Source organism: Rattus norvegicus, chromosome 1 (genome assembly GCF_021556685.1).
Source record: "Rattus norvegicus strain SHRSP/BbbUtx chromosome 1, alternate assembly SHRSP_T2T, whole genome shotgun sequence".
In the NCBI taxonomy this organism is placed as follows: Eukaryota; Metazoa; Chordata; class Mammalia; order Rodentia; family Muridae; genus Rattus; species Rattus norvegicus.
Genome location: NC_141534.1, coordinates 138,493,571 through 138,510,154, shown reverse-complemented (window position 1 = coordinate 138,510,154; position 16,584 = coordinate 138,493,571). Strand labels below are relative to the sequence as shown.

General features: G+C 40.5%; 1 protein-coding gene across 2 annotated transcripts in view; it reads left to right on the top strand.

Annotated features, from left to right (window-relative positions):
- The window catches only part of Mctp2 (multiple C2 and transmembrane domain containing 2), a 232,795-nt gene that overhangs the window by 67,108 nt on the left and 149,103 nt on the right, over positions 1 to 16,584 (top strand). For both annotated transcript variants that reach the window (XM_087557430.1, NM_001191625.2), the window contains 3 exon segments: positions 12,605 to 12,747; positions 13,535 to 13,611; positions 13,983 to 14,094. Coding sequence is in view for 1 of the 2 variants with exons in the window: in NM_001191625.2 (NP_001178554.1) it covers positions 12,605 to 12,747; positions 13,535 to 13,611; positions 13,983 to 14,094 (332 nt within the window). In the remaining variant the exon portion in view is untranslated.

Here is a 16,584-nt window from a genome sequence, read left to right as displayed (position 1 = left end):
TTTTGTGAGCCAACTGCCCCTTTTCTGATCTTTTTGGTTCTCTCTTATATATGTGAGTTCTCTTACCATCTAATTCTTGGTACATCATTCTAATGCAGTCACTGCATATGAGTATACATTGATCAGTGCACTTCAGCCATGATGAAACCATTGTCACGTCAGAAGGAGAATGGAACACTGTTCCATGCACAAATTCATGTACACCATTTTCATACTTTGGTGTTTTTATTTATTTATGAGATACTATGTTTAGGTATGTACAAATATATGTAATCATCATATCTGCACCAGTGTCTTATGCTTCACCTTAAACACTTCTCAGTTCCTCACTGGAGGAACATTCACCATCTTTTCTGTCAGAAACATGTTATGTATTACTTGGTTACAGTCACTCTACTGAGCAACAGAACCCTAAAACTTCTTGCTCCACCTGACTGTGCCTTTATGCCCATGACTAGCCTCTGTCCCCCTCTCTTTCCCATATTCTTCTTGTCCCGCAGTACCCACCATTCTGCTCTCCATTTCTCTGGGAGTCCACATAGAAGTGAGAACACAGAGCACTTGCTTTCTGAGCCTCGCTCATTTCACTTAACATCGTGTTCTTCAGGCCTATCCCTTTGTCACCGGAGAGTACGTAGTCATGATTCACAAGGGAGAGGTATATTTCTATTTTATTTTTTAAGTGCAATAATAAGGTTACTCTTTAATTTGAAAATCTAAATGCATCTAATTGATCAGACATTAACTTTCAGTTGTGGTGGGGAGCTTTGCAAAGTAATCAAATGTTTTAAGTTATCCCTCAGCTCAGGGGAACAGCTAGAAGATTGTTAATTTCAGTGCACGGTTTTCATTTTGTAGGCTTTAGTGATAAAAGTTATTTTTGGTGGATCATTCTTTTTGAACTAAAGAGTTCCGCATTTTCTTTGGGTTTATACAAAACCATTCCTGTTTATGAAGCCTTCTGTCTAGATGTAGGTTGCCAAATGGTTCATACACAAGGCCCACTAGTAAGTATCTTAGGCTTCATGACCCACAAGTTACAGCCATTTAACTATAAACCATTTAACAGATACCTGTGAAGAATACACATGCAAATGAATATGGCAGTTTTCTGTGTTAATATATTCAAAACAAATGAATATAAACTAGACATTGGGATGGACTGAACCCAGGACCTTAAGTTTGCTGACCTCTATCTACAATATTATGATCTAATGTTTGGATTCACCCTCCAAAAACCTGCTTTTAAAAGCATAGTGGCTGTAAGCTCTGTTGGAAGATGTATTATTAAGCAATCATCTAGATTTGAAGTTTATACTTTCAATAGACCTGTCTAGGTAGGAACTTGGAAAAAAAAACAAAATAGTGCACCAGTTTCTGGAGATATTAGACAACCGAAAGTCATTTTTGTGGTATTTCTCCTGGGCAGTGGGGTGAAAACTCAGTTTCAGGAGAAGACTGCGCAGACAACATCAGGAAAGTACAAAGCTCTGCTGAAAGGGGGGGTCTTGACCCCCACACGGGAATCAATGGAAAAGGAGCCTCCCAGGCACTCCAGTGCCCCCTGTTGGCTAGGGCTGAGAAATGCAAGCTGCTGATGAGTTTGCTTCTACTGTGACAATGTGGAGATTTTTCTGGGGTGTTTTTATGACGTCTATTAAGACACAGATTTGTCATGGGCTTTCCGGAAAGATTCAATAAGGCACTGTGGCTCAGAATGCTGACCTGGTTTAGTTCTGATGTCCTATGTCAGTCACCAGCCAACCAGGATAAGCTTTTCTGATGCTTGCTTGTTTTCTTATGGTACCTCTCTTTCTCTCCCTCCCCTTCACCCTTCCATCTCTCTCCATTCCTTTCTTTCCCCTCTATTCCCCTCTCTATTCTCCCTTTTCACCTCGTAAACATGAATAATTATGGCTATCAGAACAGTGTCATGCCATACCCAGAGGCTTTAACTGCTTAGCTCTAGAAGTATGGACACATACCAAAGGTTGCCTTGGCAGTGTTCTTTCTCCTGTAGAACTTTCTTTGGGTTTCTGACATGTCCTTCTGCCCATGCCACACTGTTACACAGGAATGGGCATCTTGTACCTAACTGAGGGATGTCTTTCTTTTCTTGGCAGGCAGTTGTGCTTGCTACAGCCTTAGCCTCAGATGCTGCACATTGTCTGGACATGGTCTTGAGCTCACTGGTTTAGGAGAAACATCCTTGTCATTTCCCACTCAGTTACTGCCAGTTCTCGGTTTGGCTCTTTACAACATTTAATTTCCTCCTTTGTATCCCGTGTTACCTTCTTACTTTTGGCCTGGAAAACCGCATCTGCTGTATGGGTTTTGAACAAAGAAGACTTGTCTTTTTCGTTGTTTTTGGTGTGGTCTTATTCTAGTCATTGAGATCTAAAGCTAAAGGGACACAACACAGGTATGAGTTTTCAGTACAGTTGCATCGGAACTTGGTTGATGCGTGGAGCAAATGAGATCCTGCCTCAGTTTCCCATAGAAAGGAACTCGACTGTGATGATAACTGGTATCACAGCTAGGGGAGCTCAGGCCGGCAGCCTTACCTTCCACACTCACAGAGGTCTGGAATTTTCTTATACAGATGAAGTCTCTTGACCCTGGCAAAACTCCCATCTCATGCCCTCTCATATCCATAATCATCATCACTAATTTATGGAAATTAACATCCTCCATGTTAAAGCTTGTTTTCCCTTGATTTTGGGCTAACTGGTTACCCACATTCAGTGTTGACCTAGAAGAATACTATGTTGCTGGTGCCCTCTCCTGGCCGTACTTTGATATTGCAAAGGGGAAAAATGAAATTCACCATAACAACCTGAGAGCCATAACCATCACTGTGATCTCATCATCTATTATTAGTATTATTAGTATTAGTATGTTTATATGTATATGTGTATGTGTGCTCACATGAATGTGAATGTTCCCATGATGTTTGTGGACACAAGAATGCCACAGCAAGTATGTTGAACTTAGAGAACAACTTTGTGGCAGTCATTCTCCCCATGTACTGGTTCTGGCAATCCACCTCAGGTCATTAAACTGGTGTGGCAAATATCTTTACCCACTGAGCCATCTTGCTGCCCTCCAATTTTAATATTACAAATCATGCTCCCACAAATGTGCCCATGTTTACAACTTTGGTCATAGCTTCTTTGCAAGTCAGCTATAGATTTGCATAGATTTCCTTCAGTCCCATGGTCACCTGACTTGCTCTGTGTTCTCATTACCCAAGTGGCAGTTTGCTCCTCAGAAAGGCTTTTTCTCACCAGAAGCAATGAAGCGGCTCACTTCTATTATCTCCGTTGACTGTAGAATAGCTTTGCCAATTGGGGAGAGGAAAAGCCTTATCCTCTTGTTTCCTCAAATCAGTGTTTGCATCAATAATTTTGGACATTTAAGTATGTGTGTTGAGATTTAATCTTTCATCTTTGCAAGTCCTCTTCTGTGTGGAATGGCCCCCTGCTTCTACAGTTTGCTGGGTGTGTTCACAGATGGGATTGTGAATTGTGTCTGTTGTGAAAGTGTTGCTTGTTTTCACTTCCTATTCTGAAGATCTCTGTTTCCACGTCTACAGAGGCCTTGGCCCCTTGCATCAGTCACATTAGCCCACACATCTCTACATCTCTGTCTGTTTTTCTTCCTTTTTTATTTTCCATTTGTATGTTTCATTTCTCTCTCTCTCTCTCTCTCTCTCTCTCTCTCTCTCTCTCTCTCTCTTCAATTTTAGGACCTGAATTAAAAACTTAGTCGTGCCCCCCCCCCAATGACGTTTAGATGAACAAGGGCAAATCTTTCTTTCCCTAACGATTACGTTGCCTCTTTGCAATGACTATACACGCACGTGCCATTATACATTCCAGTGGTGCGCCCTTGGCATCATCTGGATTTCTGCCGTCGTGTTCCTTCGCGCAAGAGTCAGGCGCTCATCACAGTGGGACATCATCTATGCCACCTGATGAGCCCCTTTTGATGTTGCAAGCTCTCAGCTCTGCCTCTCTCTGGAGTTCCGTCTCTGAACACCAGATGGCATGAGAGCCTCACTATGCATGTACAGCAGGCTAAAAACCTGTGGGCTGCTGTGTCAGGAGCAACCCTGAAAGCTTGCTTGGATGCAAACCCCATCCAGTGGCGTGGGTGCCTTCCGTCATGCCTGACTGTGTCAGTGCTTGCTCAAACAGTAAAACAAATGAACACAGCTGAGTTTGGTATCTGTTTGTCTGGGCCTCCTTCCCACCCTGCATAGATCCCACAAGACATGCTGCTCCTAAAAGCCTTTGTGTTTATCCATTTCTGAGGGCTCACTGGGAACTGTTAGGGCTTTATTTTGTTTTGAGACTCCACTCACTCCTGCCGTGCTTGGGATGTTTGGTACATGCTATTCTGATGAGCCAGCTTCCACATAAACCTTTCTCAGTGCTCATGAAGGACCAAGGAAAGTAGGCCTGGAATGACTCCTGTATGTGCTGTACCCATCTTCACCACTGACATGAACTTACCCTAGCATAGTTTTCATCTGCTTCTGTGGGAATTCTCTATGTTGGTGATGGTGTCTGTTATCAGACATGGTGTGGTATGTGATTTGTCCCCTGCTATTGTATCATATGCACATATGAATCATGGATATAAAGGATGGATATACATATACATATATACATATATATACATACATATACATATATACATACATACATACACACACATATATATATACATATATATATATATAAAATCTGGATGTTTAAAAAAGCTTAGCAATGGGTTAGGAAGGCAAAATCAGAGTAGTATGTTACAAGTATTTAAAATTTGGTTTAATTTAAGTTTAATATTTTATTTTATGTTTATAAGAGTATGCCTTGTATGCATGTATGTATGTGTACCTTCGGCATGTCTAGAACTCATGGAAGCAGAAGATGCTGGAAGCCAGAAGAGGGTGTGAGATTCACTTAGAAATGCAATGATGGAAGGGTGCGGGGCTCCACGCAGGTACTGTCATTTGAATCCAGGTCATCATCTTCCAGAGTGGGTATTCTTAGCCACTGAACTCTACAAACTCCAGCTCTCTCCAAAACTGTTATGCAAACAAAGTGATAGGTACAGGATATGTTGAAGCATAGGCTATGGAGCCTAAAAAGGGAAGAGTAATGGTGAGAAAGAGATGAAATTGAAAGAAAATCCAGGGTTAAAGCAAACAGATTCTCGGAGGGTGGAGTCAGGCGGTATTGGTTGTGGCTGAAGGATCTGCACGGGCGGTCCTGTGGCTAGGAGAGCCCAATGGCTCCAGAAACGCTCAGTGCCTGCTTTATTGCAGCATTGATAAATTCTGTTATTTATCTCACAGGGGTTTTTATGAATTTCATAATTAATTCTGCCATAATTGATTCCTGGAACATTGTTCAGTAAAGTGGATATTCCTGCTTATTTTTACCATACAGACCTGCGCACTGCCTGAAGCCATTGTTTCTCAAAGTCCAACCAGGGCCAGAACTTGCTCAAGGGACCACTGGAGATTTTATACTGAGGCGTCCCCTTAAAGGAGGGAAGTCGTTCCTGTTCAGTTAGGGTAGAGACATTAGCAAGTCATGTTTTAAGGGCAGTGGAACATTGAGGAGAACACAGCTCTTCTGCGGTTGAAAATGGAAAAAGCAGATTCCAGAACCAGATAACTGCTGTCTACAGAAGTAACCTGGGCTGGGACACAGCTACAAATGGTTGGGTTCTCAGGAAGATCCCTGGATTAGGATTCTTCTGAACTCATATGCTGTGTAAGGAATGATTCTTCCTTTTCATATGATCAAGGGAACTGCTCTCTTTCTTTCTGTTCCCCTTCTGGTTTCTGAATGGAACTGTTAGGGATGCCGTGTGCAGGCATTGTTGTGTCTGCATGACTCCACTGTGCTCCTATGCAGATGTCATAACTGACATATTCTCCTCTCATTTTATTGTTTTATCCTGGAAGTTGTCTTTTTTTTTTTTTTTTAAATTTCACCAGCCTCACTGGCAGAACTCTCAGACCCCGTACTGCCAGTCTAGATTTCTAGAGTACCCTGATGTCCTCAGTGAATGATCTCTGGGCTTTTAGAAAAAACCCATGTTCATGGGGACTTAAAAGTTTAAAGTTTGTATATACCTATTTCCTTCCAGAACACCTAAGAACGTTTCAGAGAAGTTTGCCTGAGTGTGTGGAATTTCTGAATTCTGAGTGAAGAATTTAAGATGATACTTTTTCTTCCCATCTCCTCACACAGAAGGTGATAGAGAAGTCCATGCTTTCAGAGATAGCAATAAAGAAACTTTGTAGGAAGGAATTAGTCATGTGAATTACCTTGGACATTAAAATAAAGTAAGTGGACATTAGAACTACATAAGTGGCTATTTGCTCTCCCGTTTTTAAACTTAACTCAATACTGATGCTAAAATTAGTCATTCCGAGGAGGCATTCTTGGTAACTTCTGGAGCTGGCAATCATTAAAGTAGATTGGCTTGTTTGTTCTCAAGGGAATCTTTTGAGAATGGTAGTTTTCCCGAATTACAAAGGAGAATAGTATAGTACAAGGAAATTGAGTGAATTATTCAAGATTACACAGTTACTCACAAGATGTTTGTGCACTAACTTCAACGTCCCCGTGGGGAACCGGGTGTGACACAGTCATACGACTTTCTCTCTGCCAGCTCAGATGTGGATGGATTTAATGTCACATTTATAGAGATTCCAGGCATTGTTTTCTATATTCAAATTAGTTCGTAAGTGCCTTCTGAGAAAGTTTTAAGTCCTATTTATACTGCTGTATCTGTTAGTGAGACTTTTGCTTATTATCATCAACTATTATTTTTAGTGTGTGTGTGTGTGTGTGTGCATGTGTGTGTGTGTGTGTGTGTACACTCTCTTGTTTGTACACTCTCTTGTTTGTGAGTGTAGTTTCATGCATGCTGAGGCATATGGGTAGGTCAGTGGGCAATTTTTGAAAATCAATTCCTTTGCACTAAGAGTACTAGTGACCGATTTCTTTAGGGAATACACTCTCTTACTCACCAAGCCACCTTACTGGTCCTGTAAATGGGGTTTAATATTTCACTGCATGTTTTAAAAATTCCAGGTGATAACATGGAGGGACCATCTCAAATGACTCTGGTGACACACTCCTTTCATTGTGCAGAACACCATACCCTGTTTTTTTATTTTCCATTTTTAAAGGCATTTGTGTATGGGGTGTGTGTCTGTGTGTGTGTGTGTGTGTGTGTGTGTGTGTGTGTGTGTGTGTGTGTGAATTTGGAGGTCCCAGGTTGATGACTTGAATCAACCTTATATATTTATATGCAATAAATATATTTATGTATTTATATATGTGTATATAAATATATATGTAATTTATTATATTTAAACATGTATCATTATAAATAATACATATAATGGCATTATTTATTATTTATATAGCATGTTATATTCTTAAATAGATTTAGTACAATTTATAGCTTATAATTTATTATGACAAATATAATTTATTTATAATAAATACATATATTAAATATATTAAAATACAGATATATTTTTATTCTTGGTAGGGCCCTTTAATTAGAACCAATGTTCATATGATTAGTCTTTCTGGGATGCCTGTTCCCTCAGTCTGGAGTTATAGATAAGATGCCATGCATACCCGGCACAGGCACAGGCACAGTCCTGTGTTCTGGGGATCTGAAAACATTTCTCAGCAGGCACTTTAACTACTGAGCCCCTCCTCCCCGTATCCCACACTCTCCCTCCCCCCCCCCTCGAGTCCCCACATGAGCTTCTTAGGGCCTGAGCTCAGCTTTCTGCTCTACCTCTCTCAACTGTTTCCTACAGCATTAGGCTGAGCTACCAGATGTCCTTGCTTTGTCCCCCTTCTCCTTCATTCTAAATTATAAGCTGCTGTCAGATTTATATGTGCAAAGCTTGGCTCTGATCACTTTCCTCTCCTCCTGAGTGAACCTAAATTTCCTTCCTCTTCATACTAAAATAACTCCAGATGGACCGAAAACCTAAGTGTAAAAAAAGAAAATGTACCAAAAAAAAATCAATGGGAAGAAACACTGCTGAATTAATTTAAAATCTTAGGGCTAAGGGGGATAAAATGCTTCTAAGCAGGATGTGAAAGTACAAAGCCAGAAGCCAGACCTTGGTTAATTTCGTTAAATAAGAAACAAAAATAACTTATGGCCAGTAATAACTTGTTAAATAAATTCTGACAAGCTGTATGGTTGGTGAGCAATTTCCATAAGGAAGAATTCATTCCAGTTGCAGCCAGAAGATGAGCTGAGCCCACAGAAAGGTGACAAAGTAATGGGAACAACTGAGTGACAAACAAATAGATGTTGTAGCAGGAAAGCCACTGAAAGGGTTGAGGGTAAGGGGAGAGAGAGGTAGGCTCTCCCTCCCCTCCCCCGCTAACATTAAAATAAAGGTTTAAAATAAGGAATACGAAAAGAGATGAAAACATCGTTTGCTCAGAGTTTGATAAGTGTTTAAAAGATTTACTTGATTTTTATTTATATGTTGGTGTTTGTGTTTGTATGTACTGTGCATGTATGTGGGTGCTCTCGGAGGCCGGAAGTAAGTGTTAGCTCCCCTGTGAGCTGCCCCAATGAATTCAGAGAACCAAGTTGGAGTCTCCTGCAAGAGCAGCAAGCTCTCCTTTCCACAGAGCCAACTTTCCCACCCCTACGTTGGATGAGCTTTAGGAAGAATTTTTATGTCTGCTAGATCCAGAATGAGCCTTTGTCATACTTCGTGTGTTCCAAACTTGCTATAAAACTGGGATTCCAGGATAGATATTGAAGCCTGCCAGTCGAACTCCTGTTCCTAATAGGTAAAACCTCAACCACTTGCCTACCCTGGTGTAGCGCAGCAAGGATGTGTTTAGTTGGAAATACACCAGGAGGTGCATAATGTTGGTGTGACCCTAGCTTCAGGGCACATTACTTTAGAAAATGCAGTCATTTAGAAACGATTCTTACATAGTCTTGTAAAACACCCAAGAAACTGCTTGTGGATATCACACCAGACAAATAGGATCAGGGGCCAGGAAGAGGATGTGGGCTTTGTTTCAAATCATACCTTTCAAAATTGTGGGCATATGTTACTTTTACTTTAAAAAAAAAAAAAAAGGCCGGGAACAGGAAATAAAACACCCACATTTCTTGCAGAATAATAACTAAGCCTTTATTGTACTGTTAAGGGCACTTTGGTCTCTGACTTAAAACAGCCTGTTGTAATCTGTTTTCTTTCTTTTCTTTTCTTTTTTTCTCTTCAATTTCTGGGTTCACTGAAATGCTTGCTTAACATTATAACTCTAATTATTTTGGGGGTCTCCCGTCTGTTCCAATGACCTTTGTTCCTGTTTGCTCCCAGGTTGATTTCCCCTCTTGCCTCCCTCATTTGGACCCTCACTGACAAGTGAGGTAGGAACTACATGTCCTACATACTACTGAGCAGAACTGCACACCATGTTTATTTCTTTTGACCCTTATCCCCTGGGATCACATGCTATGTGGTGGGGTACCCTTGCTATCCGATTCAGAAGAGTGGAATCTTTTGTCGATATGTCTTTGTGATACCTAGGCTATCTAGCGAATAGCAAGACTTGGAAGAGACCAGAAGTATTTGTGGTCTGGTGACATGGTTGACAGGTACATGTGAAGGGAGAGTGAGCATCCCTAGGTTAGTGGGATGTTCCTTAAGCAGGAATAATTATGATTCAAATAGTTCTTCGTGCCTCCCTGCTGCAGGGATTATGACCAGCTACCAGTATCTCTTGCAGAAACCTCCATTCCCAGGGATCTGTATGGGGTTCTGGTGCCTTTGTCGATTCTCTAATCTATGAATGTGCAAGTCCTTTATATAGAACATTGTATATAACTGCCATATATGTGTATGTGCAGCTATGGTATTATATGTAAACTATCATAAAAATTCTGTATACCCTACTTGCATTTCTCTTCATGTTTTGCTTCATCTGTAGATACAATATCAACACCATGTAAATAAACAGTTGTGCTGTGTGTGGGGTAATGACTAGTTCAGGAGTATGTACTTAGTAAGGACTCATTTCACATATTTAAAAAATATGGTTGGTTGAATCTGTGCATGTAGACATTTTGTCATGAAAGCCACAGTCCATCTAGTGTGGGAGAAGGCGATTGGCCCTGGGCCCTAAGAGTCATGGTTTGGGGCTCTATGGAGGCACAGGCTGGTCTCTAGTCCTTGCTTCCTTCTCCCCTAAGAGTATCAAGGACCATAAGAAAGAGACTCTTTGTATCTGAAGCTCCCAGTGAGGAAGGTTAAAGTCCACCCATTCAGGTGTCAGCTCGGCATTTGTATAATGTGGGAGTAGCATTCCTGAGCTGCCTGGCCCCCTTTCAGAACCTGCCTAGTTGAGATGCCACTTCCCTGACAGTCAGGCACTTAGGCTCAGAGAGAAAAAAAAAAATCACCACGCGCTCCCCACCCCCCCTCCTCGCAAATTTTCTCTAACAATTAACACTGCACTAACTTGACACCCTCTTTCCTTGTTTGGCTTTGTAAACCCTGGTCCTTTTTTTCTATTAATTCCAGACATTAATATTTTTTTTCATGCAACTGCCGCCATTCACCCGTGAAACAGTTTGAACATTATGTAGCTGTCAAGATGCTTGGGGATTACCCAGTATGCCTTGCCTGTGAGAAAGTGACACCACAGAGGCCGAGTTTTGAGATGTTTATTTTGAGAGTACGCTGACAAGCATGAAGGTCTGATCCCAGAGTGGCAATTTCATTTAATTAAAGGCCTCTTTTTATTATAGTTTCCCCCCACTTTTTTTATATATATATATCAGGATGATTGTTAAAGCCTGACTAGCCAGAGGTGTTCTCTCATGCAGCTGAAGGAGGGGTGAGCAGATGCTCATTCACCAGTGAGAATTCCACTGAGTGGCTGTGAATGCATTTATTTTTACTAGCCCTCAAGAACTGTTCAGCATGGGTACGTGTTTCCAATGAAGGCTGGGCTTCTGTTCCTGTGCTGCCAAACTGTAGATGTTAGAATTAGACACATGATTCTTGTAGCTTATTTTAATTTCTTTGTTTAAAGTTAGTGCCTTTGTATTACGTAAATGCTAACTCAGAAAACTCTTGCTTTAGGAAAGCTATCGACATTATTAATGTATACCGTCTTGGTCTATAGTGATGCCCCCTCCCATTCAAATAGCTGGGAGAGGTATCCCACTTACTTTCAATGCTTTTGACTGTTAAAGCTATGTGGAAACTTGAGTGGTGCCTAAGTGTCAGGCTGCTAAGGAATGATAGTTCTTAATGACAGGTAAGATTTGCAGCAAAGTAGGGGAGTTAATTTATGCTATAATATTTGTAGATGATATTACATTGATTTTCATATCAGAAATTCCTTTCAGTGAACATTCTTGGAGCCTGTCTTGGGGCCCTGAATTTAACAGGAGGCCCTTGCATGCGTCTTCATAGGACTGGGTTTCACGATAGATCACAAAGCCTTACTTTTACAAGGCGCAAGCTTTGTAAAATGCTTTGTAAAGCGTAAGATGCTACATTAGTTGCATCTTGAGCAGATAGGCCTTCCCCATCTCCCTGCAGATTGCTCATTTTCTCTTGTTTCCTCGCTGACCCCATACAGACGAGCACGTCTATCCTTAGCACCTTGGCTGATCCACACATTCATGTAACGCACAGGCACAACACATAATTCGTGTATTATGCTTCCAAGGTTCTTTTGTTTTAATTGATCTGAGAAACTCGAAGGAGGCTCTACCATCAGGTTTTTTTTTTTTGTCTGGGGACAGGGTTGTATCAACTCGAGGGATATTGTTCATTCTCTTTGGCATCCATTTCAAAGCTCCCCAGGAGGGGCCGCCAGGGTCAGCTCTGTCAGCTCTGAGGCCAGCTGAGGGTCTGGCTGATGTGAGGTTCAGCTGGCCCTGGGTGTGGACAATGTATGCAGCTTTGGTGCAGGTGTGAGGAAGCAGCAGAGAATGCCCGGTCTGTTGATTTAATCTCTGTGCCCTGGCTCCCAGGCTTCGTCCCCTAACACCGTCGTTTGTATCGGTGGTTGCCGAGACTGGTTTATTTATTATGATTATATTTTAAGGGGTAAGATTTTGTTGAATTAACCATCTGCTAAATATTTGGAAGTGACTTCTTTCTCTTTTCATGGACTTTATGCTGATCCTAGGAGGGGTGAAGTTTTCTCCCCAGGACTCCTGACACTGCCTTGATTTTTTTTTTTTTTGAATTTATTTTGTGAGCAATTGAGGGGTGACATATGCACAATGAAACCACATTAAAAAAAAAGCTCAAAGGGCCCATTCATATTCAAGCACTAAAAGATAAAATGGAATTAGTCATTTGGCCTTAAATTGTAGTGCTTCTCCCTTCCTGCGACACCTCTAGGGTTTCCCACTCCTGCACAAAGAGACAGCGATCTCCCTGTGTTCTCTGGCTTGCTTTGGGCCTGGGGACTGTGGGGAGGATCTTGAATTGTGGAGATGCTAGATTTTTACATGTCTTTTAAAATTCTGTCTTGTTCTCCTTTTTCTTTTAAAGGCACGAGTGATCCGTATGTGAAATTTAAGCTGAACGGGAAGACACTGTACAAAAGTAAAGTGATTTATAAGAACTTGAATCCAATTTGGGATGAGATAGTTGTCTTGCCAATACAAAGCCTTGATCAAAAGCTCCGTGTGAAGGTAATAATCCCGACGGCTTTCAAACCAGTTCCTCCCTTCAAAATATTTATTCTTCTGCAGCTCTCAGGTCTCCTTAAAAGCAAACTTGCCTCAATGAATTCCACCATTATTCTTTGAGGCTGGATTAAAATATTAATACTGCAGGAGGAATTGTTTTTTAGGCTCTTTATGAGACTTTGTTTCCCTCAAATCAGGGAGATGCATATGCTACAAAGTTACTGTGTACTGTGTAAATAATGTCCTTGTTGGCTATATTTAAACTTACTTAGTGTGGAAGAATTATTACTGGCCCTGAAGTGGTGACAAGTGTAGACACTGTTCTCATTAGAATGAACTTTATACATAATAGAGCTACAAGCTACCAGGTGTAAGCATCAATTACTCCAACATCTGGGCTAGAACTGTACGAGTTGAGCACAGACTAGTTCGGCTGTACAATAGTTAGCAAATTTCTATTTAATTGGCAGGTTTGCTCACCATGGAAAATGCTAAGTTTTAATGAGAGGCCAATTAAACTACAGAAAGAGTCCACGGTGTGTAATATTTTGTTGTATTGGACCACTGCTTCAAAAGTCATTTTTGCTTTTGTTTTGAGCGCGGTTGGCAAAATAGGCAACTTCTTTCTCTGTTTTGGATTGCCTAGATCTTTCTTCTACTTCACTGTTCAAATTATGGTAATGATTGAAAGATGGACTTTAGAGTCTCCAGCCTATTCTTTACCTTAGTAATGGGATGAATCCAGCCAGTTTGAACAGCCTTTTGTGCTAATACCCAAACCCTTTTCTAGGTGTATGATCGAGACTTAACCAAGTCTGATTTCATGGGTTCTGCCTTTGTCGTTCTGAGGGATCTTGAACTTAACAGGTACTGTATTTTTACCTTGAATCATTATCAATGGGATTTAGAGAAACCCACCTTTATATTAAATGGTGTTTATTTAGACTTTTTTTTAATACTGAGGTCCATAATTTAACTATCTGTTTTTATACATTATTTTGTTGATAGAGCCGGAAAATCAGTGGACCAATGTTAACTTTGATAACGTCAGAGTCTTTTCTCCCCAGAAAATTTATTTTTGCCAAACATTCTTTAGCCACACCCTGCTCCCCACAAACACCTCACCATATCTAGTTCTGATGCAGAGGGAGTGGGGCCTTTACCATAAGCTCCTTGTGTACTATCATGTCCTATTGCCAAATAGTGTTAAAAATCACATGCCGTGTTTTTGCGTGCAGGACTACTGAACACATTTTAAAATTGGAAGATCCAAACAGTTTAGAAGATGATATGGGTGTGATTGTACTAAATCTGAACCTAGTTGTAAAACAGGGCGATTTCAAGAGGCAGGTAAGTGTGGACCTTTCTGTTTCAATTCTCCATGGCGAAGGCTTTCTGAGGACTCTGCAGCCGACAGGACGACTGCCAACGTAGTATTAAGGGGAGAAGTAAAGCATTTGCATCAAGTGTCAGTGTGTGATTGTGTATGTTCTCTGTCATGAACCCCTGGACAGACAACCCAGGGAATAAGAAGTTACCTGACTGACTTAAGGTATGGTTAGGATTGCTATGAAATTCACAGAATGTTTTGCCTGGATAAACAAACACTTGGAAGTATAGTTTTCTTAGGTATCAGGGTTTTCCTTTAGTCATTCTTGGAGTCTGTGCACCCTTCACATATTCAGATTCTGAGGCGATCAAGTCTTCACTTAGAACACGTCAGGGCCTGTGCCTTCTTTACTTGCTGCTCCTTTTAGTTGCTGACTTTTCCACGGGGTGTTCATTTGTGAAAATGCAAATTTTAATGTTCGCTCATCTACCACACGGAAATTTCTCATTAGCACACACTATATAGTGGCAATGTCTGCACCATCAGCAAAGCATTCGATTTCGTTAAGATAAGATAGAAAGTCTGCTCTTACAAGTAAACATGCTGATGAAAATTATAATCTCATTTTCATATTCATGGATTGCACATTATAATTCCAATAATTAAAATAAGAGCACAATGTGTTTGATTACAATTTACTGAAAGATTAAAATAAAAAGCTAAAGGAGTGACAGGAGAAAGAATATTTGTGTTATATTTGAACCTGCATAGAATCCGATATGAAATTCTGAGGCCTGTTCACAAATTAGTCTTCTAATAATACCTTATAAATTAAAGTAAATATTCTTCATTTTAGCTGTTGCTTAATCTTTCTGTTGGAATTTATTTCATAATGAAGACTATCATAGATTTACTAGTAAACTCCTTAAAGCAATAGGAAAAGTGTGCCAGGAATTTTTTCAATTGTCTGAGTGTCTAGTAAACATTAGGTTTTTAAAATTTGAATTCCTTAAGATAATTTACTTAAAAATGACAGAATAAAATTCTACATGTAAATAAACATACATGCTTGGGACCTCAGTGAAACTGTCGCCAGGATGAAGAGGGGCCTTGTCTTCTCTGTCCCCTGGGGCTTTTCTTTAGCTTCTTTTTCTTCCTGCTGTGGTTCATTCAGAATCCATGCCCCTAGATACACTATGCAAGTGTATAGTAGGGGCAGGGAACTTGAGGTGGGTGCTAGGCTAAATTAATACATAGTATGAATAAGTCTTCGAACCAGGTGCCCATGGCGGAACACTTACCAGCCATTGTGTTCTTACAGTTTCTTTGGTAAAGTTGGTTTCTCCCATGAACATGGCTGCACCTTTTTGAATTTTTATACATGTCGCTAGACCTATGTGCAGAAATCCTATTGCATTTCAACTGCCATTCGGTGTCACCACAATTGGGATTTTAAAGTAGTAGCAGTTTGATTCCAATTTATCACACGCTGCAGAGCAATTAATGTAAGAAGCAGGTTGGGCTTTGCACTTGTGATACCACCTCAAACTGCCTTTTCAAGGTTCAAAGCGTATCCCCTGTCTCCATCTAGCTGAGCCTGGCCCCTCTTAATGTTTGAGCCCCATTCGCCGCCTCCTCTGTTGACGTTGTTAGAATCTCTGCTTCCTTGTGTGCTCTCCTTAGCCCAGTAGAAGCCGATTGTACAGTGCACTTTATACTCTGAAAGCAGAATCACACAGAGGACTGCCTGTCTCATTTATTTTGCATTATAATTTCCTTTTTTTATTTTTATTTTTTTGCTTTATATAATTGATCTAAGCATTACCAATGTGTCAGTAATGGAGGGTTGATTTTTTTTTTTAAGGCATACAGTTATTCCACTTACACAACTATCACAGTCCATTTGGGTATACTAAATAGAAAAACATTTTTAGTTTTATTAATATTAAGTGGATAATAAAAGGTGTTTTAATTTGGGGTTTTTAACGTGGAAATGATTAGCCCTTGGACCTGGGGGGCAGTAGATTTAAGTACATAGCATGTTTGGTTTATACATCTCCACTAAAGTGTAAACTGTGGCCGAGTTTTGGTTTGAACTCTCAGTTTTGTACCCATTTTTCTTGCTAACAGCGAGTCACATTTTATGGCTTTAGAACCAAAGTGACAATAACATTCTTAAGATTTGCAGCTCGTGTCTGTGCTGGATATCTGAGTATGGTGAATTTGGTCCTGACTGGAAGACTGAGAGGATTGTGCTTCCCTTTTCTTGGAAAGAGTAGGATCATAATAAGTATTGTGGTCTTTGTCAACAAACTGCCTATGTCTGTTTGACTCCCAGATCTACCAAGACTCCATTACAGACTTATTTAAGCTCTCTGAGGTGTTTCCCTCATGTATGGGATAAGAGTGAAGGTACCATCATGGGGATTAGCATGATCAACTATGGGTGTCAGACCTGGTAGAAATACTCTGTGTATGGTAGCTTGTGGCATTACAGTAAGGTAGACAAC